Source organism: Erpetoichthys calabaricus, chromosome 2 (assembly GCF_900747795.2).
Source record: "Erpetoichthys calabaricus chromosome 2, fErpCal1.3, whole genome shotgun sequence".
NCBI lineage: Eukaryota > Metazoa > Chordata > Cladistia > Polypteriformes > Polypteridae > Erpetoichthys > Erpetoichthys calabaricus.
The window spans coordinates 346698629-346725520 of record NC_041395.2 but is presented as its reverse complement, the minus strand read 5'-3'; the positions used below and the strand labels follow the sequence as shown (position 1 = coordinate 346725520).

The 26892-nt window shown below is 45.4% G+C and overlaps 1 protein-coding gene across 6 annotated transcripts in view; it reads left to right on the top strand.

Moving 5' to 3' along the window:
• The window catches only part of plekha7b (pleckstrin homology domain containing, family A member 7b), a 377482-nt gene that overhangs the window by 190476 nt on the left and 160114 nt on the right, over positions 1 to 26892 (top strand). For all 6 annotated transcript variants that reach the window (XM_051923402.1, XM_051923401.1, XM_051923403.1 and 3 more), the window contains one exon: positions 18119 to 18233. In XM_051923402.1, the coding sequence (XP_051779362.1) occupies positions 18119 to 18233 (115 nt within the window). The remainder of the gene's footprint in view (positions 1 to 18118; positions 18234 to 26892) is intronic.

Genomic DNA, 26892 nt, shown 5'->3' with positions numbered 1-26892 from the left:
TAACGAGATATTATTCACCCTCGACAACTCCAGACACCTCACACCATGATAGAGAGACTTGAGGTGGGAGAACCTCGGCTCCCTTCCTTTGCAGGTGTTTATAGCAGACTACTTGTGCCGATCGACACATTTACAACGCAAAAGACGCTGATGGAGAGGTGTGAAGGAATTTAAGGTGGCCCAGGATTACGACTTTTTTCATAGGCTTCAGCAATTTCTAGTGTTAAATGAATACAACTCACTCAGGATTTTCCATACTGTCCCAACTCTTTTTGGAATTGAGTTTGTACCCGGACCCTGATGCTGATTTTCAGACAGAAGCGGTTTATCTTTAAATGAGCCGTTGAACTCCGCTGCGTTGGATCAGCAGCCCGTTCAGAGTTTGTTCCTGTCAGACAGGCTCCCATGACCCTGAAGCAGGTTTGTGAATGTCACGTTATTTAACTCCGCGCTGTAATTTTTGACTATGCTTGCATTTTTTTGTTAGCCGAATGAATGCTATGCAGTTTTTTTTTTTTTTTTTTTTTTTTTTTGCTGAAGATGACTAATTCTACAGTTTGTGCCCATGGAGACTCGACGAGTGCTGGTATTGCAGTGCCCTCATAGGGGCTACTGTCCTGAAGTCAGTGGGCCGTACCAGAGAGGCTGTCAAGTTCTCCCTCTCTTTAGAGAAGCCGTTTGTGGTAAAAATGACAAGGAGACGGCTGCAGGATGCGCACTTGAATCCTTGGGGAGAAACCGACAAAACAGAAGAGGCCTCTTGATCAGTTGACATCAGAGTGAATGTTTGGGGTTTGCATTGTCAACGGGTGGGTTGTCATTTTGTGATGAGATGTGTCTGCTGCAATGTGCAGTTTTAAATTAAAACTGTGCAGCTCAGGCTCCTGTAGGTGTTTGTATGTTTGTTAAGCCCCCCGAAATGCTTAATGGGGAGACTGGGGCTGATCTCCCTTGCATGTGAGGGTGCGGTTGTTTCCAGTTTCCTCTCCATGAGTCCTAAGTAAGAGACTGCGCCCGTGGAGGTATGAAACAGGGCCTGAGCAGGGCAAGAGGGACTCCAGTAAAGAAAAAGAAGTTAAATGAGGAAAAGGAGAGGACAGAACCGGCTGAGGAGGCAGTGTGGGTGCAGAAGGTGGCAACGCAATGGGTGGAAACCCACAAACTGGCAGAGTGAGAGGCGCTCCAGAGACTGCTGCTGAATAGTAGGAGCCATCATGTGCTCCTAGGGATCTCAGCAGACGGCGATAGAACAAGGCCGGGGCATGGAGTCGGAGTGGGACCGCTTTGGCTGCTGTGTCTGCCCTGCTGCTTAAACCCAGGAGACGGGGGTGTGGGGTGAGACGGTCATGAGAGTGAGTGAGCGTGAGACGAGCACTGCGATGGAGAAAGGCTGATTCTGACATTTTATCCATGGGTTTTTATTACTTTTTATGTATTTGATTTTAACTTTCTCGCTGAGCACTGGATTTTATTATGGAATATTTATCATGGACTATTTAGTTACTAGTAGACTGCAGCACATTTTTTGGGGGCAGGGCTGGCACCACCATTAATGTGAATTAGGCAGAAAAGGGGGGGGGGGATTCCAACCACATGGGGTAGCTACTGAACAATCGGTTGGCACACTAATAAGCTTTGGCCTTGGGCACAAAATAACGTACCACCGGCACTGTTTGGGGGTACTGTTCATTTTTAATAAATGCCCTTCTGGACTGTATGTGACCTCACTGGTCATCTCATCCCAGGCTTGTTATCAAAGGTTTCAAGGTGCCAGTTGTCGCAGGCCGTCAGACATTTAGACACTTGTTCACTTATCGTTTTTTTTTCTTGTGCATCTCGCCATGCGGTTTATTCCTCATCGCTGACTCTTGTTACCAAATTGAAGAGCTGACCCTTGATGTAGTGCAGCCCTGAGGTCTAAGAGCAGTTTGAAAGGCCCCTCCAGAACAGGTTAAGGGGGCTTGATGTCCTTGGTGTAGCACCGGAGTGCTTGAGTTTGTGTGTGTCTGGCCGTGGTGGTCACCTGGGCAGGAAGGTCCTTCTTATTGGACAGACTGATGGAGATCACTGCAAGACAGCTGCGTTCTGTGTGTGGCTGCCACCTCATGTGAAGGACTGTGACGGAGTGCTGGATCGACTTTGGTATCAATACTAGCTTTCGGATAGCCAACCAGGGGGTTTAACTCCAGGCAACACTGGTGTGCCACACACTCACACGCTTCCTTGTTGTGCCACATAAATGCACACCACCCTGCCTTACCGCAATCCTCTATTTACCTTTTGAATTTTTCAGCACGTTGCGGATGCAGGAATTGCTGAGTATGAGGTATTTTGTGCCTGCTGTTTAGTTCCGGTACCGAAATGCTGCTGCTGTACCATCTCCAGTGTACAAATACTGTAGAAAACTAAAGATGAATTCTACTGCCATTGAATACAACTAGGCATTGCTCTGCCCCTCGGGACTGTGACATGGTTGAGTGACTCAAATGAGTAATAGTTCTTTGGACGATGTTTTAGATGACAATTGAGAAAACGCACGTAACTCAAATTTGTTTACTCGTTGACTAAGCTGGAGCTGATTAAATCATCCGACAAATCCACCGTCCTGGTCCACTGCTGAATCCAACATGGTGTCCCTTCGAGCCTTCTGTGCTCTTCCCTTTACTGGCCTGAAGCTTAAAGTCACACTTTCCTACTTTCAGTCCTTCAGTCTTGGTGGAAAGTTGGCAATCCTATTGGCACAATTCCAGTTTGGCAAAGCCAAAGGATTCCTGCCCTTTGTATGGGTGGCAGGCCCATCTCTTTTGAGCCATAGGCTTGTCGTGGCAATAGGATGAAGTTTTGTTACATTTCTGGTGACTTTGGACTCTGAACATTCCAGTTACTGAGTTCCAAGTTTTGTGTTCCTCCTCCTTTTTCTGTCTTCAGATTAGTCCTTAAAGCCAATGGGCTCCCTCTACCCTCTGCACTTCCTTTCCCTCCATTCTTTACATTTCCCTGCTTATTGTCTCTAAACTTTAAGCCATCCTTGTACATAACTCTGCACTGCTGGACCTTTGTACCTTTAACTCTTTGAGGGCTGAATATTTTTTCCAAAACATTCAGTTTTCTTAGAAGCGTTCAATACAGTATTGACATAAAACATCTGGTGCTGTGAGCTGTGGCTGCCAGTTTGCCGTCTCTTGTGGCTTGAGCTGCTCATGGGCGGGCAGTACGATGGTTGGCAGGAATGCGTGGCAGGTTGGCTACCAGGCGGTCTTCATGAGGCAGGGGTGGCAGCGGAGGTCATGGTTTCAGTGCAGCGTATTCTGGTTTGTACATTGTGTCAAGTGCTGGTCCTCTCAGGTGAATGTTGCTGTAGACGAGACGGCTACACGTGATCAGCTGATGCCGGTACCTCGCTTTCATTTTCAGTCTCGATCTCCAGGTCACTCACCTCAAAATTGGAGTCCGACAAGTCGGATTCCAATTCAGAGATGATATGCAAAACGCCATGCATGGAGTATTTTGCTTTGTTTTGTATTCGCTTCAATGTCTCACTAGATGTCGATGTTATTTTTGCCGTCGTTTGCTCTTTGCTACTCATACAAGTGCAGGGAATCTCGGACAACTCAACAAAGCTATCTTCTAGCACAGAGAGACAAATTAACACGTAACGGTGGGTCTGCTCACCATTTACCATTGATGATCGCCCTCAACCTCTCCTGTTGACAAAAGTCGACATCCACCCTAAAAGAGTTAATAATAATAAATTGCATTTATATACCCAAGGTTCAGAAGCTTGGTCCGCATTGCTGGCAATAAGTCGGACTCGTTTCCTGTTGAGGTTGGACTCCGCCAGGGCTGCCCTTTGTCACTGATTCTGTTCATAAGTTATGTGGACAGAATTTCTAGGCGCAGCCAAGGAGCGGAGGGGGTCTTGTTCGGTGACCTCGGAATCTCATCTCTGCTATTTGTGGATGACGTGGTTCTGTTGGTTTCATCGGACAGTGACCTCCACCTCTCACTGGAGCATTTCACAGCCGAGTGCGAAGCGTCTGGGATGAAAGTCAGCACCTCTAAATCAGAGGCCATGGTTCTCAGCTGGAAAAGGGTGGAATGCGCTCTCCGGGTTGGGAACACAGTACTGCCTCAGGTGGAGGAGTTCAGGTATCTCGGTCTTGTTCACAAGTGAGGGAAGAATGGAGCGTGAGGTTGACAGACGCATCGGTGCGGCATCCGCAGTAATGTGGGCTCTGCAACGGTCCGTCGTGGTGAAGACAGACCTGAGCCAAAAGGCGAGGCTGTCGATTTACCAGTCGATCGACGTTCCTACCCTCGCCTCTGGCCACGAGCTTTGGGTAGTGACCAAAATAGCAAGATCGCGGATACAAGCGGCCGAAATGAGTTTTCTCCGCAGGGTGGCTGGACTTTCCCTTAGAGAGAGGGTGAGGAGTTCAGTTATCCGGGAGAGACTCGGAGTAGAGTTGCTGCTCCTCCGCATTGAGAGGAGTCAGTTGAGGTGGTTTGGGCATCTGGTTAGGATGCCCCCTTAACACCTCCCTGGGGGGTGTGTGTTCTGGGCGTGCCCCACTGGGAGAAGGCCACGGGCCAGACCCAGGACACGCTGGAGGGATTAGATGGATACGTTATTAATCCCAAGGGGAAATTAACATTCTCCAGCAGCAGCATGCTGATACAAAAACAATATTAAATTAAAATTGATAATAATGCAGGTAATAACAGACAATAACTTTGTATAATGTTCAATTTCACCCGGGGGGGTAAACATTAAGAGTCGTATAGTTTGGGGGAGGAACGATCTCCTCAGTCTGTCAGTGGAGCAGGACGGTGACAGCAGTCTGTCGCTGAAGCTGCTCTTCTGTCTGGAGATGACACTGTTTAGTATATTATTATTATGTTTTTATATCTCCCGGCTGGCCTTGGAACGCTTTGGGGTCCTCTCAGAGGAGCTGGAGGAGGTGGCCGGGGAGAGGGAGGTCTGGGCTTCCCTGCTTAGGCTGCTGCCCCCGCGACCCGACCTCGGATAAGTGGTGGATAATGGATGGATGGATGGATACCCAAGGTTGCTTTATGTATAGATTACAATATATGATACAGAATCACAAAGAAGACAAAAATTCGTCAAAGGGGAAACTTTTCAGTTGAGATTTAAAGGTGAAGAAAGAGGTGCAAACTCAGAGACTGAGGAAGAGAGTTCCAGAGTTGACGGCAGGGCCACCTTAACCCATGGGCACACCGGGCATTTGCCTGGAGGCTCCATGCTAATCTATGTATGTTGTGACTTGCTGAGGTGTTGTGTAGGGGGGGGGTCCAGTGCACTGCTTTGCCCGGGGGTCTATAATGCTGTTAGGATGGCCCTGGTTGAAGGAGCTGCCTGCCAGGGTGGAGACTCTTATTGCAGGGGACAGTAAGGAGTTGACTGCGTGAGGACCTGAGAGAGCAACAAGGAGTGTGTGGAGCTGAGTGAGGTAGAGAGGGGCAAAGGTTATGTAAGGCTTTGAAGGTGAGAAGAAGAATCTTGAATTTAGTCCTCGATGGAAGAGGTAACCAGTGTAGTTGGGAGAGAACAGGGGAGACGTGAGCAGAACGCTTCATGTGGCTGCCGAGTTCTGAATGTACTGTAGTCTTTGTAGAGATTTTGCAGGGGAGGCCGATGAAGATGGAATTACAGTAATCAATATGAGACATTATGAGACAATGAACCAGAGTCTGAGCTTCATTAAAGGACAGAAATGGACGGAGGCAGGCAATGTGATGGAGATGATGGAATGAAATTTTGGACAGAGACCTGATGTGTAGCTCAAAATGAAGCGATGATTCAAATGTTATGTTCATTCTGGCATTGTGGCCTCTTTTCTTCACCTCAACCCGCCATCTAGTAGAAAGCCTCCCATAAGAAGATGTCACCGTCCTCTAAGGACCCCAGTTACCTGCATATTCCGTTTTAAATATGTAGGCCATCTTTATTTCACCCAACATAAACTTGGCGCTGTGCAACTCTTTTCTCGATGAGTTTTAGGACTCTTTTTCAGTTTCTGTGTTTTAGATGAATGTTTCTAATCTTTCCTCTGTTAATATTCCCTTTTTCTCTCCTATATTTCTTCTCCTGGTCCTTCTCATCTCTTACCGTGACTTCTATCCAGCAGAGGTTATTCTGTCTGATGGGCATCATCATCATCTCTGCTAAGCTAATCTTGGTCTCTCACACTCCATGAACTTCTGGAAATTCTCTCTCTCTCTCTCTCTAACTAACCTCACTTGAGCTTTGGGTGGTGCAAACCATCTGGCCTTCAACATAGAGAAGAGGCCAGCCGCTGTGCGTTTTGGTTCCAAGCTGGTTGGTGAGAGGTCTGCACTAATTTTAATCTTTAATTCTGCCCTTTACTTATTGTACAGTAATCCCTCACTTATCGCGGGAGATAGGTTCCAAGGCCGACCGCGATAACTGAATTTCCGCGAAGTAGGGACACCATATTTATTTAATTATTTAACGTATATTTGGACGTTTTTAAACCCTCCCTGTATTGTTTACAACCCACCCTTTACTCTATTAATAACCGGGACAACTGCTAAGCAATATGAAATTGGTAGATAAGTTTACACTTACTGTATAGCGAAGTACACATAGCAGCTTGTAGGCGGTCATGACGTCGTCGACCTTGTTGCAAAGATTCCTAAAGCAGATTCCATCCAGACTACTGCCTTATCACGTCCACTTGCAACTCGTTTTGCGCCCTGGTTAAAGGACACTGCGGCCGTAGATCTTTTATGCTTTTCCTCCTTTTTAAATAAAAAGAATTGTGGACTCATTGATGCTGTAACTGTGTAGCTGTTCCCTTCCTTCAACATATCCAAAAAGTTTACCTTTTCTGCAATCATTTGCATCTTCTGTTGGCGCTTGGACACGGCCCCTGAATCAGTAGCAGGAGCACGTTAATGCTGAATGAGTGAGATGAGACTTCCTGGTTAATGCAACACTCCGTCGCTGAGCCAATCAGCAGCACACAGGAACTTAACTGCGTGCTCTGATTGGGTAGCTTCTCAGCCATCCGCCAATAGCATCTCTTGTATGAAATCAACTGGGCAAACCAACTGAGATAGCAAGTACCAGAAGTAAAAAGACGTATTGTCCGCAGAAACCCGCGAAACAGCGAAAAATCCACGTTATATATTTAGATATGCTTACATATAAAATCCGCGAAAAGTAAACCACGAAGTAGCGAGGGATTACTGTATATGGTTGTGAGACATGGACGCTATCAAGTGACCTGAGACGAAGACTGGACTCCTTTGGTACTGTGTCTCTCCAGAAAGTCTTTGGGTATCGTTGGTTTGACTTTTTGTTGCTCATGGAGTCCCGAATGAGGCACATGACCTGCATTGTGAGGGAGCGTCAGTTATGGCACTACGGCCATGTGGTGCGTTTCCCCAATGGTGATCCGGCTCGTAAGATCCTTATTGTTGGGTACCCGAGTGGCTGGACCAGGCTAAGGGGTTGCCCACGTAACATCTGAATTTGACAGATAGAGGGTCATTTTTGGAGGATGGGACAGGACAGCGTGTCTGCCTGGGGGGTTGCCAACCGGGATCCCAAGCTGTTTCGTCATGTAGTGGGTGTACCAGTGCCTGCTCCTCAACTTGACTTATTCCTGTGGGGTTCACTGTGTCTGTCTGGGGTCTCTCATTGCTCTCCACTGGCATCAGGTCATTTTTAAACCTGTATGCACTCCCTTTACAGGGCAAGTGTAGAAAGTTGGGTGGGTGGCTGTTGCCTGCCATTATTTAATTTTCTATGATTCCTGATTTGCTCATTGAACTCAACATTAAAAGTTTTGATTTCAAAAGAAAGGTTATAAATTTGTGCCCCCTTTTATAAGAGGAAGCAAGCAAAAAAAACAATCCACCCTGGACTTCTGTTTTGTGCTGCTGGTTTAGTGTTCTGCGGTTTGTATATTGTCATGAGCTAGGGCGATCCTCCAAACAATTGGAAGGGGGTCCGTCAAACAGAATTTTTTATTACACAAAAATGCTCCAAGGAGCGCAAAAAAAAAGGCACATGAGGATTTGCCTTGTTAGGTAATCCAATGGCAAACAAATCTGAAATACAAATTTCCCAAAAAATAGGTGCCTAGGTGCACTTGGTAGGGTGGCAGAGAAGCCTTGGGCTCCTGATGAAGGAAGTTGGGTGCCTGCATTCACGTTTAGATGTGCCCAGACAGGCCTGTTTCCTCATTAGTGCTCTGGGGTGTGTGTTTAATGCACACGCACCCCTAACAGGAGCCTGAGCAGAGAGTGGCTGGGTGAACGGACTAAAAGCACAAGAGAAAAAGGAACAAGAAAAGGAAGACCAGATTGGGAGTGTCAGTCAGTGTGGTGGTCAGCAACCCTGTGAAGAAGCTAGCGGACTGCACTTCCACTGTGGAGCATTCCAATTCAGGAGTAGGGGGTGATCAAGTAGTTTCATGGGAATAAGTACAAGGGTGATCCAGATCTAATTGTGCAATTTTCATTACGCTATAACTTAAGAGACATTACATAAAGAATTCACAAAAAAATTTTTGTTGCCGATAGATGTCAGCACCTGCCCTGCATTCATTTATTGCAAGATATTTTGAACAATTCTTTTGTCTTGCATTGTTTTCCTGCATTGCATTAAAAGTTGCATAATTAGATCTGGACCACCCTATATCCAAGAATGTGGGGGGATTGGGAGCTGTCAGAACGAGGGCTGAAGGAATGGACCATAGCTGCTAGTGTCTCAGCCAGCTAAGATGACCCGCTGGGCTGACAGGACTTGAATGAAAAGGGAACGTGTTGATTTTTAACCTTCATCTGAAGCGCTGGTTTCATGGATTATTTATTTAGTGGTGAAGAGTGCTGCAGTATTTTACACCTTGGGGTTTTGAAGAAAAATAAAAGCACTTTGCAGCTGTGTGTCCTCATTGCTTGGCTTATCCCAGTCATGACTATCGGCCTTTCCCGGTTCAAGCAGGACATGGCAGCTGTAGCCAACCCACCCGGACCGTCACCCTCACCAGAACCCAGCATGTATACTCGATGTATGGCAAAGCACCAAGTGTCTCCTCGGCCTTTATAAGACTAGGAGGCAGTCCCTTGATGGAGATGGCTGTGTGGTCCCACCTCTTGGGGAACTACCTGCATGGACACCTAGAAGTTAAACAATACACAAAAAACTAATAAAAAGAAACCGAGAATCCTGTAAATAATCAACAAAAATAACAATTTTAACACAAACCAATGAATGGAATGAGCCCAAAAGAGCAAAAAGAGTTGAACACCCGGCTGACACATAACATCTACACAGCAACGCCTTGTTTAATGAAATGGATGTTGTGCCAGGACTTTCTTTTTGGAGGTAAATGAACAGTAGGTGGAACAGGTGGGCAGAGGGGCTGCAGGTGCTGTGCCAGGCTGAGTTGAGTGGGAAGCCAAAGCTGACATTTGGTTATGAGGGGGGCAAAAAAAAAAATGAACGGTTTGTGTCACTTCAGCTCTCCCTTGTCTGGCGCCTCCTGATTCATCAGCATGAGAAATCTTCCACATATGACATACCGCTCGACTCGTGGCGTTGTCTAGTTTTCAAGATGTCAAGCTTTATGGGGATCCCCCCTGTTTTTGTCTCTAAAACCCTAAAAGCTCTCACTTGCATCAGGAGTGGGCAGGAGGAGGAGTATAGGAAACTAATCAAGGACTTTGTTAAATGGTGCAACTCAAACCACTTACACCTGAACACCAGCAAAACCAAGGAGCTGGTGGTGGAGTTTAGGAGGACCAGGTCCCTCATGGACCCCGTGATCATCAGAGGTGACTGTGTGCAGAGGGTGCAGACCTATAAATACCTGGGAGTGCAGCTGGATGATAAACTGGACTGGACTGCCAATACTGATGCTCTGTGTAAGAAAGGACAGAGCCGGTTATACTTCCTTAGAAGACTGGCGTCCTTCAACATCTGCAATAAGATGCTGCAGATGTTCTATCAGACAGTTGTGGAGAGCGCCCTCTTCTACGCAGTGGTGTGCTGGGGAGGCAGCATAAAGAAGAAAGACGCCTCACGCCTGGACAAACTGGTGAGGAAGGCAGGCTCTATTGTAGGCACGGAGCTGGACAGTTTAACATCTGTGGCAGAGTGACAGGCGCTGAGCAGACTCCTGTCAATCATGGAGAATCCACTGCATCCACTAAACAGGATCATCTCCAGACAGAGGAGCAGCTTCAGCGACAGACTGCTGTCACCGTTCTGCTCCACTGACAGACTGAGGAGATCGTTCCTCCACCACACCATGCGACTCTTCAATTCCACCCGGGGGGGGGTAAACGTTAACATTATATAAAGTTATTGTCTGTTTTTTACCTGCATTTTTATCACTCTTTAATATTGTATTTTTTCATCAGTATGCTGCTGCTGGAGTATGTGAATTTCCCCTTGGGATTAATAAAGTATCTATCTATCTATCTATCTATCTATCTATCTATCTATCTATCTATCTATCTATCTATCTGCCATTTTTGGACCATATTTTGTGCAGGAGATTAGATCATTAAGGTAAGAGTAAACCACTTGGTGTCCTCAGCAAAAGTGATCAGAAGGACTTGAAGTAGTGCAGGCCGCATCAACTGAGCCATAATGGGATCTGAGAGGTCAAAATGACTCCTTTACACAAAACTTTGGGGGGAAAAAATGGGAATTGATGATATCAGCAGGTAGAAAGTCAATGTGATTCTGCTTTGAAGGTTGCTGATCATGAATATGACCATAGTTTTCATATTTGATTCTTTACCAATTGTCCTAGCCCACCAAGAGCCAACCTCAAAAGTGACAAATTTCAAATCTAGATATAGATACTTTATTAATCCCAATCTAACCATGTGATTTATTGTATTAATATGTTTGTTAGGTTTCTAGCCCTCCTCAGACCTCCATCAGTGGTTGAAAAATGACAAACTTCAATTACAATCAAGAATATTTAGACTACTAGGGCAGCTTATGCTAACACAAACTTCTGGTTTCTTGAGTAAATTTAGGCCCAAGCGTCCGAATGGTAATGGATGTTCAGGTTTAATTATCACATGTTGGCAGAGCTGAATTATGGACGTTGGTCTCCCTGTCTGAGGCGTCTGAAGTTCTCTTCTGTGTTTGCCAAAGTGTCATTTAGTTTATGCCACCTTATCAGATTGAGTGGTCCACATGCTGCATACCAAAAAGCCCCCCCCCCCTCCCCCATAGAAATACTCGGCCTCTTTGTTAAAGTGGGAGTCAGAAGGGAAAGTTCATGTGCCACAACAAAGGGACGGATATCAATGTCCTGTACCTACAGTGGCATTACTCTCATGGTCTTATAGAGGCACCTTCATGGCTTAAAGGTAATCACCTAAAGTTCTAGCGGGACACACTACTTCTGGAGGGCACTATTTACCAGATAACATGTGTGGTCGTTGAATGATAATAACGTTGTAATTTGTGGGCTTATTAGTGGTGTAAAAAGGCCCAATTCATTCCCAGATTTCCGTGATCTGATTCAGAACCCCTTTGCTAATTTGGCAGGGGTGGAGGACGAGCCTCCAGTAGACTGCAAAATGAGGCCTGAAGTGAGTGAGTGAAGCAGATCTCTGAAAGGCTAACAGAAGCCTGAGCAATTTGTCAAAGCCACTTGATTTGGAAATGGCCACAAAGAGAAGAGAGGCAATCCATCACCATCACTGCAACCAAACTGAAGGCAGAATGTCTGTGCTGCGGTCTTTGGCCGAGTGTGTCAGGACCACATATACAGACACCGCTGATCTCATATGTGATTCTGGGGCATACATGGAGGTGACACTTGGATGGGATTTAAAGTCGTATTCTGCCCAACAACTTCCATTAATTATACACTGTGTATATTCAGTAACCACAGTACCTGTCAAAGTCGCCCGAAAGAGTAGTTTAAAAATATTTGTGATCTCTTGGCCACATGTATGTGAACGTTTCTTCTCTTTCGAGTGGTTTCCTGTAAAGCCTGCTTCCTAATCCTCCGGACCACTTTTATTCTTTTAGCCTTTTGAAGGTAAATCTCACAGCAGGCACCTCCTGGTGCGTCTCACCCTCACACTTCCTCTTTCATCTCTCCAAAAAAGCCAAACTGATCAATCACACCAAAGTGAAACTGACCAATCTGGCTGCTCTGAAGGACTGGATCCACAGACGAGGGGGGACCCAAAAATAATATATAATATTTTTTTTTTTAATCATTTATTTCTCTGCTGAACATATTTCTAAAATGTAATCACCTTCAAAATACTCTCCCTGAGAGACAATACACTTGTCCCACCACTTTTTCCATTGTTAAAAACTCTTCTCAAACTCTTGCAAAGTGATAGCCGTCAACGCTTCCATTGTTTGCTTCGTGACCTCCTCTAAACCTAACCCTTACCCTAAAAATGCTTTCCTTTAAGGTCCCCTCTTCATTCTTGTAATTAACTCTTTTAGGGCTGAGGTCGACTTTTGTCAAAAGGAGGAGTTGACAATGGTAATCCGCTGTAAACTGTGACAAAACCAATCGTTACATTGGACTCTCATTGCTAGAAGGAAAGTTCGATTTGACCGGGATTCCCTGTGCTCACGTGAGTAACAAGGCTCACACAACGGCAAAAATGGCACTGACATCTGGCGAGAAATCAAAGCAAATGCGAAAAGCAAAATGCTCCGTGGACAACGTCTTGTCTATTATCTCTGAACTGGACTATGACTTGTTGGACTCGAAAAACAAATGTGAGGTTTCAGTTTCAGCTGATCGGTCCCCAGTTAGCCGTGGTACTGACAATGTTCGCCAGGGTGGACTGCCACTTAACAATGATAAGAGGTAGAAACCAGATTGTAATGCACTGCGACCGTGACCGCCACTGCTGCTGTCCCAGCCATGTGAAGACAGCCTGCCAGCAAGCCTGCCACTCATTCTTGGCAAATTGCCAACCACAGCATGCAGCAAGAGACGTTTTATGTTTGTTTCTGTGTGAAACCATCCTGTTTTGGAAAAAATATTCAGTCCTCAAAGAGTTAAGAAACAATCGCAGGGTGCAAGGTCCAGGGAGTGGAGGGGGATTGAGCCGTTGTCATCCTGTTGTTTGTGACAAACTGCCACTCACTCAATGCTGTGATGTCGCGATGCAGAAGCCACTCGCCTGACTCGCCGGGTTGTTTCTCCGCACTGCATCACGCAATCACTTGAGCACTTGAAGGTAAAGACCCTCACCTGGCTCAAAGGTTCACTTTTGAAAGCTTCTCTAAGCAATGTGACAGCTTCTGCTGCTGCTTTCCCCAAAAGGAAACAGAACTTGATGCAAACACGCTGTTCTTTCAAGTCTACCATCACAAAATCGATGAAGACGGTAACAGAGGCTCAAGAAAAAAATTGACATTGACCTTTCCCCAAGGACGCCGCTTGGCCAACTGATGCGGAGGGCAGTCTCGTAATACACAAACTTAGGGGCAAACATTGGAACTAACGGTCCACCAGCCTCCAGAAAAAAAATTCTTGTTATTTTTGGGTTCCCCCTCATATAGTAGCTATTTTTTAATAATGTTACCCCATGTTGTTTATAGTGGTGGCCGGCAAAAATGTTTATTCGTTTTTTTTTTTTTTGTTTTTTTTTTGAAGGAAACACTATTCCATACAATCAAGTCAGTTAACAAATTAGAATCTCATATTTTACAGAATAGAGATAACAGGCTATCTAATAGAATGAGGTTCTATGGTGATCAACGCTAGGCGACAAACTTCGGAAACATCCATGAAAACAATCTCCCGTTACTCGTGTCACGTAATCCTCTTGTGAAGCCATCAAGTCATATGGCCTCAACTAGTGATGTGCATACAGTGGGTACGGAAAGTATTCAGACCCCCTTCAATTTTTCACTCTTTGTTATATTGCAGCCATTTGCTAAAATCATTTAAATTAATTTTTTCCCTCATTAATGTACACACAGCACCCCATATTGACAGACAAAAAAAAGAATTTTTGAAATTGTTGCAGATCTATTAAAAAAAAAAAAAACTGAAATATCACATGGTCCTAAGTATTCAGACCCTTTGCTCAGTATTTAGTAGAAGCACCCTTTTGAGCTAATACAGCCATGAGTCGTCTTGGGAAAGATGCAACAAGTTTTTCACACCTGGATTTGGGGATCCTCTGCCATTCCTCCTTGCAGATCCTCTCCAGTTCTGTCAGGTTGGATGGTAAACGTTGGTGGACAGCCATTTTTAGGTCTCTCCAGAGATGCTCAATTGGGTTTAAGTCAGGGCTCTGGCTGGGCCATTCAAGAACAGTCACAGAGTTGTTGTGAAGCCACTCCTTCATTATTTTAGCTGTGTGCTTAGGGTCATTGTCTTGTTGGAAGGTAAACCTTCGGCCCAGTCTGAGGTACTTAGCACTCTGGAGAAGGTTTTTGTCCAGGATATCCCTGTACTTGGCCGCATTAATCTTTCCCTTAATTGCAACCAGTTGTCCTGTCCCTGCAGCTGAAAAATACCCCAACAGCATGATGCTGCCACCGCCATGCTTCACTGTGGGGACTGTATTGGACAAGTGATGAGCAGTGCCTGGTTGTCTCCACACATACCGCTTAGAATTAAGGCCAAAAAGTTCTATCGTGGTCTCATCAGACCAGAGAGTCCTTCAGGTGTCTTTTAGCAAACTCCATGCGGGCTGTCATGTGTCTTGCACTGAGGAGAGGCTTCCGACAGGCCACTCTACCATAAAGCCCTGACTGGTGGAGGGCTGCAGTGATGGTTGACTTTCTACAACTTTCTCCCATCTCCTGACTGCATCTCTGGAGCTCAGCCAAAGTGATCTTTGGGTTCTTTACCTCTCTCACCAAGGCTCTTCTCCCCCGGTAGCTCAACTTGGCTGGACGGCCAGATCTAGGAAGGGTTCTGGGCGTCCCAAACGTCTTCCATTTAAGGATTATGGAGGCCACTGTGCTCTTGGGAACCTTAAGTGCAGCAGAAATTTTTTTGTAACCTTGGCCAGATCTGTGCCTTGCCACAATTCTGTCTCTGAGCTCTTCAGGCAGTTCCTTTGACCTCATGATTCTCATTTGCTCTGACATGCATTGTGAGCTGTAAGGTCTTATATAGACAGGTGTGTGGCTTTCCTAATCAAGTCCAATCAGTATAATCAAACACAGCTGGACTCAAATGAAGGTGATCTCAAGGATGATCAGAAGAAATGGAAAGCACCTGAGTTAAATATATGAGTGTCACAGCAAAGGGTCTGAATACTTAGGACCATGTGATATTTCAGTTTTTCTTTTTTAATAAATCTGCAACAATTTCAAAAATTCTTTTTAATGTCTGTCAATATGAGGAATGATTTTAGCAAATGGCTGCAATATGACAAAGAGTGAAAAATTGAAGGGGTCTGAATACTTTCCGTACCCACTGTACCCCGCATGAATTTATTTGCCTTGAGGTCAGCAAAATCTCGGAAATGTTTGGAACATTCAGGAAAATTCATTGGAGCCAGTGGTGAAGCTGAGCTCGTTGTGAGTGGGTTATGATGGAGCAGTGGTCTTTTAGGTGTCCCTGAGAGAAGTGTCTGCCAACTATTATTATGACAAAAATGTGACCTGAACTGTGAGGCAACAATGCGGTCCACTGTAAATCCCCAAGATAAAATATCCAAACAGTCCGATATCTTACAGAGTGTGGCAGCAGGAAGCACAAAATCACTGAGATTTGCCACCCCACAGATACATATGAGATTGAATATCGGAACGGTCAAATTTATTGCTAACAGGAGCAGGATGCATGAACTCGCTAAGACTTGCCCCCTGAGAGCAAATACTTGCTTTGTCCCTGACGTTTTTATTCATTCACTTCCACGGCTACCAAATTACGCGACAATAAAGGCATGTGGGTTCTTCACTCCATTTTTGCATCAACTGCAGCGCACTCTGGGTAGTCTCTCAACGTACAGTATTACACACGGGTCAGCCCATACAACAAGACGTGACCTTTAAGAGATAAATGCATGTCCACTTTCCTTCTGTGTGTGTTGTAATTAAATATTATTGGAAAATGTTCAAATACATTTAGTACACCAGTAAAGCTGTTTTTATTAAATGCATGCTGAAGAAGAGTTTCATCTGATAATAGCGGTTGATTCAGCCTACTGTCCTAATACTGGAATCGTCATTATATACTCAGGTGGCCTGTCCTACCCAGGTTTGGCTGCTACAGCTCTGTGATATCACGCTGGCCTTGCAAAGCATCATGGGGCACTGGGGGAGAAAAAAAAAATGGTCTGAGCCTGCTGTGCGGCAGACTTTCAAGGGAATATTTGGCAAACCCAGTAAATTCACTGTGAGAACTGCCATGACGAATTTCATCAATCAGCACGACTCACGACATCCCAAACATACGTATTTTTACTAAAATCTTCTTAACAAGAGTGTTCTCTAGAGGAGTTTTATTTAACAAAAATGGAAGGCACTCAAATGTGGCGGAGTACTTGAGCTGAAGTGATGGCACAGAAGAGAGGCTGTTTTTAGGTGCTTCAGCAGTCAGCAGCCCTGCTCTGCAAGTTTGTGAGGTCCGCCACTTCATGGCTGAGGTGTTGTTGCCCCTCAGTACTTCCACTTCCCAGTATCAGCACATCCAGTGGAACGGTGCAGATCAAGCAGAGCAGAAATTTCAGTGGCAAAGGTGACATCGTGTGACAGTGCGACGTTTAAAGCCACAGTGGCGATTGCGTGGCTGTATGTGCGCTTGATTTGCTAAACATGTAAACAGTGAAACACGTGAACTCAATAATTTGGCCGGGAGGAGTCCAAGTAATTTTGGCCTTATAGTGCATCCTGGCCCTGAGTTCTTAGTTTCTGCTGGTTCTCACCAGGCATTCTCCGAGAACAGCAAGTTTACAACATTTTTTTTTTCTGACTAGTGGAAGTGTTTCTGAATGCCTGCTTTATCACCACGTCTTAATAAAATATGACCGGAAATGACACCAGACAGTCGGTTAAAGACGTTTCTATTTAGGAAAGCATATTAATAAAATTGCCTCTAATTATTCTTTTATCTTGTTGTGTCTTTGTTTACATTTTTTTATGTAGCACTTTGAGGTTTACTACAAATATGAAGTGCCTTATAAATAAAATCCATCCATCCATCCATTTTTCAACCCGCTGAATCCGAACACAGGGTCACGGGGGTCTGCTGGAGCCGATCCCAGCCAACACAGGGCACAAGGCAGGGAACCAATCCCAGGCAGGGTGCCAACCCACCGCAGAATAAATATAAATAAAATGAATTATTATTATTATTGGTGAAAAGTCCATAATCATGTCAGGTCAGTTCAGGTTAGGTTGGGGAGCCTGCACTAATATAGCACATTGCCTCACCCACCACATGATGAAATAGCTCAGGATCCTGGTTGGCCAACCCCCCAGACAGACACGCAGTCCAGTCCCACCCTCTGGAAATGACCATCTAGCTGCTGCAGCCAGGAGTTACGTGGGCATCCCCTTGGCCTGGTCCAGCCACTCAGGTGCTCAACAATGAGGGTCCTGCAAGCTGGATCACCCTCGGGTAATTGTGCCACATGGCCATAGTGCTGTAATTGATGCTCCCTCACAATGCAGGCCATGTGCCTCATTTAGGACTCTGTGAGCAACACAAAGTCAAACCAGCGGTACCCAAGGACCCTCCAAAGAGACACACATGAAGGAGTCCAGTCTTCATCTCAGGGCACTGGATAGCGTCCATATCTCACAAACATACAGCAGGACAGGAAACGTCAGGACTCTAAAAGACTTGGACCTTCATCCTTTTGCATAGATATCAGGACCACCACACCCCCCTTTCTAACAACCTCATAATCATGTCAAGGTTTCAAAACAGATATGACCTAGCAAGCGGGCATAGAAAATAAGTGTCAGCCTTTGGTAGGAGATCTTTTGCCAGGTGTCTCTTTTTTCGCCCTGAATGTCTGCCCTGTAGGCCTTGGGGATTTGAGTTTGGTGGCGTCGGTTTTTCCATCATAGACCCCGTGGCACTTGTTCAGCAATATTCCGTCTCTTGTAGTGTCTGTTGCTCATAATAATGTCCCATTTTTTTTATAGGCCAAATTGTCGCATGTCCAGGCAAGTGTTAAATCAGAGGCCTTCCAGCATGGTGAGCGAGTCGTCCACAGCGGTGACTGCTTCCACGGTGGATGCTACATCATCTTCCTCAAAGGTGAGCTGAAAACCACTGAAACAGGGCCCAGGGTCTGGTTGTGTGTGTTTGGCTATTTTGGTGGTTATCCATTTTAATAAAAGGATAAGTGTCTGTCTGTGCATCTGTCCAATTGCTGTGTCTATAATTCCAACACTTGACGCCTTTATTTACATTGCTTTTATGAATCCCATACCACATGGCAAATAAAAGACCTCTGCATCGCAAGCGTTAACCCTGAGGTCTACGTTGACCACTTTGATTTTAAACTGTCTTAGACGGGTAGCACAGCTAGTTGCCATTAATATATTGGGTTGTTGGGATATGGGAATACGCTGAAGAAACCCTGGCAGGGTACCATCCGTGTGTATATATTTTGCACAGACCGTGCCATGTCTGATGACGACGGTATATACTCATGTGTAAGGCAGGTCTTGAAACCCGAAAAATCGATCGTAAAATCAGACCCCGACTTATACGCCCGTTCAAATATGTGACACTTATTTTATTTTTTTTTACATCTTCTTGCCTCCTCCAATCTCACACCAGTTTCTCAGATACATTGAATTTTGTTGCAGCCGCGCAGTTACCAATTTCAACGACTTTTAATTTTAAACCAGCTTCATATTTTCTTCTGATCGAATGCTCCAGCGTAGGGATACTCTTACGATAAAGGTGTATGAGGGTGTGAGATACAAAAAAGACACAAAACAGTGCAAATGTCGCTTCGGAATAGTTTGGGTATCACCGTGTGGTCACGTAGGCACAATACAAAAAAAGCCAGTGTGCTCCGCGGTTACTCTCTCAGGTGGGTGTTACCATTTCATAATCTCTTGGACCAATAGCGGGAGTTTTCCACATTCGACTTATATGACCGACATTATAAAATACTGGAAATTATAAGTTGAAATAAACCCCGACTTATCCGTTGGAGAACTTAAATGAGAATATATTCGGTATGTCTGTCTCGGGATCGGCCCTTACCCTTGTGGTGGTGCTGCTGCTGCTCCATAAGCCTGCTTACGTGTATTGGCGGCAGAAACTTTTGGGATCCTCTGGATTCTTCTCGCTTTAGCATTTACTGTAGCTTAGCCTGCGCTCACGCTGCCCTTTTATTGTGATGGATACAGACGTGATTCCTGTGCTGTCCTTCTGCAGTATATGTGAAGGATCTCGGTTTGACTTTTCTTCCAGGATAACAGAACAGTCTGGAGGTTTATAAACTTTTAACGAAATTCCATGTTTTGTGGATTATGCAAAATAAATGCTTCCACTTTACCTGTGGGGCTCCATGTCCATCTCATGGACTGCCAATACTGATGCTCTGTACAAGAGAGGACAGAGCTGACTATACTTCCTTCCTTCAACATCTACAATAAGATGCTGCAGATGTTCTATCAGACGGTTGTGGCGAGCACCCTCTTCTACGCGGTGGTGTGCTGGGGAGGCAGCATTAAGAAGGACGCCTCACGCCTGGACAAACTGGTGAGGAAGGCAGGCTCTATTGTAGGCACGGAGCTGGACAGTTTGACATCTGTGGCAGAGCGACGGGCACTGAGCAGACTCCTGTCAATCATGGAGAATCCACTGCATCCACTGAACAGGATCATCTGCAGACAGAGGAGCAGCTTCAGCGACAGACTGCTGTCACCGTCCTGCTCCACTGACAGACTGAGGAAATCGTCCCTCCACCACACTATGTGACTCTTCAATTCCACCGGGGTGGTAAACGTTAACATTATACAAAGTTATTGTCTGTCTGTATACCTGCATTGTTATCACTCTTTAATATTGTTTATATCAGTATGCTGCTGCTGGAGTATGGGAATTAATAATAAAATATCTATCCAGCTATCCATCCATCCACAGCAGCAGTTAGCTTCTCGGCAAAGCTGTAGGTGTCAGTGTGACGTTTTGCGACTATAGTGATACTGCTTTCACCGGTCATTCTCAAGATAATTGATTAGCTGCTAGACATCTTTGCCTGTCAGCCGTGTTGGCTGGTATTGTGCCTTGTCTTATGGTACACACCTGTTTTTTTGTTTCTAGCTATTGCTCATCATCAGTTATTCCTTATTAGTGCTGCAATAGAAGCTTTGTATTACCACATGTAAAATAAGCACGCTTACCTCGATTGTAGATGGGCTGCTTTTTGTACTTCACCACAGAATTCTCAGTAGAGTTGATCACCCCTTTGCTCAAAATGCCTCCCTAACCAAGCTTCAGGTTTATCTGGATCCTCCTCTGTTCTCATTTCCATCCATCTATCCATCCATCCATCCATCCATTGTCTCCCGCTTATCCGAGGTCGGGTCGCGGGGGCAGCAGCTTGAGCAGAGATGCCCAGACTTCCCTCTCCCCGGCCACTTCTTCTAGCTCTTCCGGGAGAATCCCAAGGTGTTCCCAGGCCAGTCGAGAGACACAGTCCCTCCAGCGTGTCCTGGGTCTTCCCCGGGGCCTCCTCCCGGTTAGACATGCCCGGAACACCTCACCAGGGAGGTGTCCAGGAGGCATCCTGATGAGATGCCCGAGCCACCTCATCTGACTCCTCTCGATGCGGAGGAGCAGTGGCTCTACTCTGAGCCCCTCCCAGATGACTGAGCTTCTCACCTTATCTTTAAGGGAAAGCCCAGACACCCTGCGGAGGAAACTCATTTCAGCCGCTTGTATTCGCGATCTCGTTCTTTCGGTCACTACCCATAGCTCATGACCATAGGTGAGGGTAGGAACATAGATCGACTGGTAAATTGAGAGCTTCGCCTTGCGGCTCAGCTCCTTTTTCACCACGACAGACCGATGCAGCGCCCGCATTACTGTGGATGCCGCACTGATCCGCCTGTCGATCTCACGCTCCATTCTTCCCTCACTCGTGAACAAGACCCCGAGATACTTGAACTCCTCCACTTGGGGCAGGATCTCGCTACCAACCCTGAGAGGGCACTCCACCCTTTTCCGGCTGAGGACCATGGTCTCGGATTTGGAGGTGCTGATTCTCATCCCAGCCACTTCACACTCGGCTGCGAACCGATCCAGAGAGAGCTGAAGATCACGGCCTGATGAAGCAAACAGGACAACATCATCTGCAAAAAGCAGTGACCCAATCCTGAGCCCACCAAACCGGACCCCCTCAACGCCCTGGCTGTGCCTAGAAATTCTGTCCATAAAAGTTATGAACAGAATCGGTGACAAAGGGCAGCCCTGGCGGAGTCCAACTCTCACTGGAAACGGGTTCGACTTGCTGCCGGCAATGCGGACCAAGCTCTGGCACCGATCGTACAGGGACCGAACAGCCCTTATCAGGGGGGCCGGTACCCCATACTCTCGGAGTACCCCCCACAGGATTCCCCGAGGGACACGGTCGAATGCCTTTTCCAAGTCCACAAAACACATGTAGACTGGTTGGGCAAACTCCCATGCACCCTCCAGGACCCTGCTAAAGGTATAGAGCTGGTCCACTGTTCCACGACCAGGACGAAAACCACACTGTTCCTCCTGAATACGAGGCTCGACTATCTGACGGACCCTCCTCTCCAGGACCCCTGAATAGACTTTTCCAGGGAGACTGAGGAGTGTGATCCCTCTGAAGTTGGAACACACCCTCCGATCCCCCTTCTTAAAGAGGGGGACCACCACCCCGGTCTGCCAATCCAGAGGCACTGTCCCTGATGTCCATGCGATGTTGCAGAGGCGTGTCAACCAAGACAGTCCTACAACATCCAGAGCCTTGAGGAACTCCGGGCGTATCTCATCCACCCCTGGGGCCCTGCCACCAAGGAGTTTTTTGACCACCTTGGTGACCTCAGTCCCAGAGATGGGGGAGCCCACCTCTGAGTCCCCAGGCTCTGCTTCCTCATTGGAAGGCATGTTAATGGGATTGAGGAGGGCTTTTTGTACTTCACCACAGAATTCTCAGTAGTTGATCACCCCTTTGCTCAAAATGCCTCCCTAACCAAGCTTCAGGTTTATCTGGATCCTCCTCTGTTCTCATTTCCAGTTTGTAATGATATGATATACTGTATTGCATAAATACTGCCCTCTTGTGTCGGTTTGAATGAACAACATATCTGAATGTACATTGGCTAGAAAGAGGAAGTGAATGAACCCTTTGGAATGACCTGGCTTTCTGCATTAATTGATCATAAAATGTGATCTGACCTTCATCCAAGTCACAAGTATGAACGATCAGAATATGCATACGCTAATAACGCTCAAACGGTTATCTTTCATATCTTGACTGAACACACCCATCAAAAGTTCATAATGTGCTGTGGAAAAAGCAAGTGAACCCTTGGACTTGGTAACCGGTCACACCTCCTTTGGCAGCAGTGACCTCAAACAAGCAGTTCTGACCAGCATAAAGCATTCTGGAGGGATTCTGGACCATTCTTCCTTACAGAACTGCTTTAGCTCAGCCATATCAGAATCACATTTATTGGACAAGTATGCACGCATAACAGGAATTTGACTCCGTTTTTTTGATGGCTCTCCAAATGTAGTTACATGACAGACATACACACAATTGATAAGGAGGTCTGGTGTGAAAGACTCTCTTGAAGTCCTTCTGTAGCATCCTTCATTGGCTTAAAGTCTGGGCTCTGAATGAACCCCTCCAAAGCGCAATTGTTCTGTTTTTGAAGTCATTTGTGGTACATTTACTTTGATGTTTTAAGGTTATTATCCTGGTGCATCAACCAACTTCTACTGAACTTCAGCTGGTGACATCTCCTGTATAATACCTCGGTATACTTGGGAATTCATATTCCCCTTGATGATGCCAAGTTTTCCAGACCTCAAGGTGGCAGCCCCAAGTCATGATGTTCCCTCCACCATTGGGATGATGATTTCACATTGGTATGCGGTGCCCTTTTTCTGCCATGTGTACTGCTGAACAATTCAGCCATAGTTTCATCAGTCCACAAAACATTTTCCCAATAGTATTGTGGAATGTGAAGGTGGTCTTTAGGTATCATTGGTATCCTGCCCTGGGCCATCAAGCCTGTTCAATGTTTTGCGTATGGTAGACTGGTGACCAGAGATGTTAACCGCTTCCAATGACTCCTTCAAGCCTTTAGCTGTTACTTTAGCGTTCTTTTTAACGCCATTGAGCATTTTGTGATGTGCTTTTTCACTCACCATTGGTGGGCACCCACTTCTAGGGAGAGTAGCCACAGAACTAAATTGTCTTTATTTATACACAGCTTGGCTAACAGTGGACTGATGATTATCTAAAATTATTTTGTAACCCCAAGCACACATTAAAAACGTCTGGCTTGGACAACCGAGAGCTGCTGCAGACCTTTAGATGGCATTAAAATGAGGTCAGAGCTGCTTGGATTGTGCCACAGGTTTATATTTAAAGTCGTTAATATTTGAACTGAGCAGGTCCGGCTTGTAGTGTCCGAGAATGGAACAGGACTGACAGATTCTTGATATTCCTTCTTTGAAGTCTCCAGCATTCAGACTGATTCATCATTAAGATCAATTGTGTCTGTGGCTGAGTCAGCTAGGATGTCGTAACTTACTGTCCTGGTCAGTGACGTGGACAGATTCATTCTGCGTTTCACCGTCTTAATCACACATTTTAGTTTTAGTTGCACTGTGCTATAATCATTTCACATTCTCATAAAGTCTCTAGCCCCCCTAATACTTTATCCACTCAGTCTGATGAAACCCGTCTAGCATTAAAACATCGTTTGAACTAAGAGGTGTAAGCCGCTTCTCCGCAGTACCCTAAAGGCCACAGTACCTCGTCCTGAGATCTAACAGTTCAAACAACTTGTATGAAAGCAATCAGACATTTCTCATTATATGAACTCAGGGCAGGTCTGAATCCTTCTCACCTTACTTTAATCCTCACTCCAGATCTTCGACTCCTCCATCTCCAGATGAGCTTGTAACTTTCGCCCTTTTCATTTTCAAACAAGTGGCTCTTTTGATGGGTCTTTGTGCGCCGGTGATTGCAGTGCTACCAGGTGAATACGGCAGTGTTTCATATATCCCACTTTACATTCCTCAGAGTCTCCCACATTCTCAGATATTTTGGACGCTTGCAACCTTCAGATCTTTCACGCTTCTCGTGTGACATTTCTCAAGTTCACAGCTTGTCTGAGAGGCAGTTGAGGTGGGCCGGTGCACGGGTCTGTTTTAACAGCAGCATCTCTTCAGTTTAGGTTAAAAATCCATTCATAAATGTATGTGTACAAGCTAAAGGCCAAATCTTGATATTACTAATCAATAACATTAATTTAAAAAAATGAATACAGAGTGAGTCAAAATTATGAAGTCCTCAAAAAGGTTTTGGGCAGCCATCCGTATTTTGTGCCTTGGCTGCAAAACGGTTAATTGAATGAGAGATGTTCATAGACACGGGTCCAAAACATTACTAATTTAGGTAGCTAAGATGGCGGCTTTATATGCCGAGACCCGGAAGTGACGTCATCAGTGCCGCCGGAATAGGAAGTGACGTCATCAGTGGCACCGGAACCCTGCAAGATTTCCCGTGGATGGTCTGCATGGGATTGAGAGAGACAGTCAGTGCACCTCGCTGGCCCCTGGTGTGGTGTGGAATTACTATAATTCAGGCCCTTCAGCTGTCTCCCAGTTGCACATGTGTGACATGACATTTGAATGGCGGAAACCATTTATCCAAAAAACATACTTCATATGTGCAAGATGATTTACAGAAAAGTCTTAGCCTGTGTGCCATCATGTTCAACACATGTACCATATGTGGCACATAAATTGTCCACAGAAGTTGTATATAAATATATACATAGGTGTAACATTAGTGTTAACATCATTTTGACTCACCCTGTAATTCCAAATAAAAACGGACAGAGCTTCTGTAAAGGCTGCCGCTTGTCACGACGCTCACACATAGAAATGAGTTCAGTTTTTACACCAGCAGATGCTTCTTGTGAATGGCAAACTCAGAATGCTGTAGCCTGTTGTTTTTCTATTGGTCAGAATATCTCTCGGCCACGCCTCCAATCTCATTTCATTGGTTGGACTCCAATTAGCTTTTATTGATGATCAGCCTTGGGGTTCACAGACTTTCTCCAGCCTACACCTGTGAATGTTTGAATGATGTGTTCAGTATGTACAAGAACAATTCCATAATTTGCGTGTTCTTAGTTAAATCAGACTGTGTTTTAAGACAAATTTAAACATTAAGTGTTTAGTTTCAAAGGGTTCATATACTTTGTCTTGCCACTGTAAATATATGAGGCTTTGAAAATGGAGCAGAGCAATTGAGTTTCCCTGTGTTAATTTTATAATTGATCAGATTTGGTTTAAACTCCTCAGGTAGTTTTAACTAAACTGTTTTTAATTATTAATAAGGGAGACTCTCTCTGTACTCTGTACACTTGATGACAGCACCGCCACTACAATAGTGGGTCTCTACTCTTCTCTACTTTCTTCTCTTTTCTTTTTTTTGTCCCATGCTCAGCTGGGGCACCCGCATTTATTCCAGCATCGCAGAACTTTGATCAGGGTGACACCACCTCATCAAAATTCTGCAGTGCTGGAATGAAAGCGGGTGCCCCAGCTGTGCACGAGACCCAAATCCTCTCAGACGAAGCCTGGAAACCGTGATGAACGATTTAAGTACCTTTATGTTTGTACAGAGCCCAGTGGTGGCTGGGTGGTCTTCTGGCCTGCCTTGAACCCCTGCAGATTTTGCTTTACTGCAGTTTTTTTTAATTTGTGCTGCCTTCTCAGCCATGTGACTTTACTATTGGACTCTTCTGTAGAGACTTATAATATGATGTTGCACATAAGGATGCTACCCTTCTACTAAATATTGCAGCGCTGCCACATCAATTTGTTTCTGGTTTGTCGTTTGTCTCTCTATGTGAATCCTGTTCCCGTCTGAGCGCACCATAGCATAAGATGGGCGGGTTGGATAGGGAGGACCTTTTGTGAGGTATGGGGCTGTCGTTGCGATTTCCGGGAGTGCCATGAAAATGGACGCATTATTGAAAAGGAGCACGAAAAGGGAAAAAACGGCCCGAGCTTTATGGCGGAGGGGAAAGACGTGAGCAATCTAAAAACCAGGAAAAAGATTGTTTCTCATGGAGCACCACAAGTCTGATGCAGTTTGGGGTGGCCACCTCAAAGATTCCTGATACACTGAGGGAAGTGGACTAAACCTGGGGTCACCAAGTCTGGTCCTGGAGAACCACTGTGGCTCCAGGTTTTCATTCTAAACTTTTTTTTAATTAGTGCCCTGCTTGTGCTGCTAATTAACTTCTTGTAAATTCATTTTAATTGAATTGCTTTAAGATTTGTTCCTCTGAATTGCTTCATTTCTTTCCTTAAATGGCACCCAAACGGAAGTGAAGTGTGAAGTGAGGGAGCCAACAGAAGACCAGCTAAGTCAGGGCCTCAAACTCCAACCAATTTCACTCCGACCAGCTGCTTAATGAGGTGCCGATTCTTGTTGTTAATTAAACTCGTTCTTTAATTCCGTGGCTTGTTGCTGCTCTCGTGGTGCAACAGCAGACATTTCTGAAATTGTTGATTTTCTCTTTTCTGTGAAAATGTTGTGGTGACCTGAGCAGATCAGCATTCCTGAGACCTTCACCTTTCTTTATTTTCAGATATTGTATGATGGACACCAGTTGTTTGGACTCATTTTGTATCTCATTATAGCTAATTAAGGAAAAAGAAACAAGGG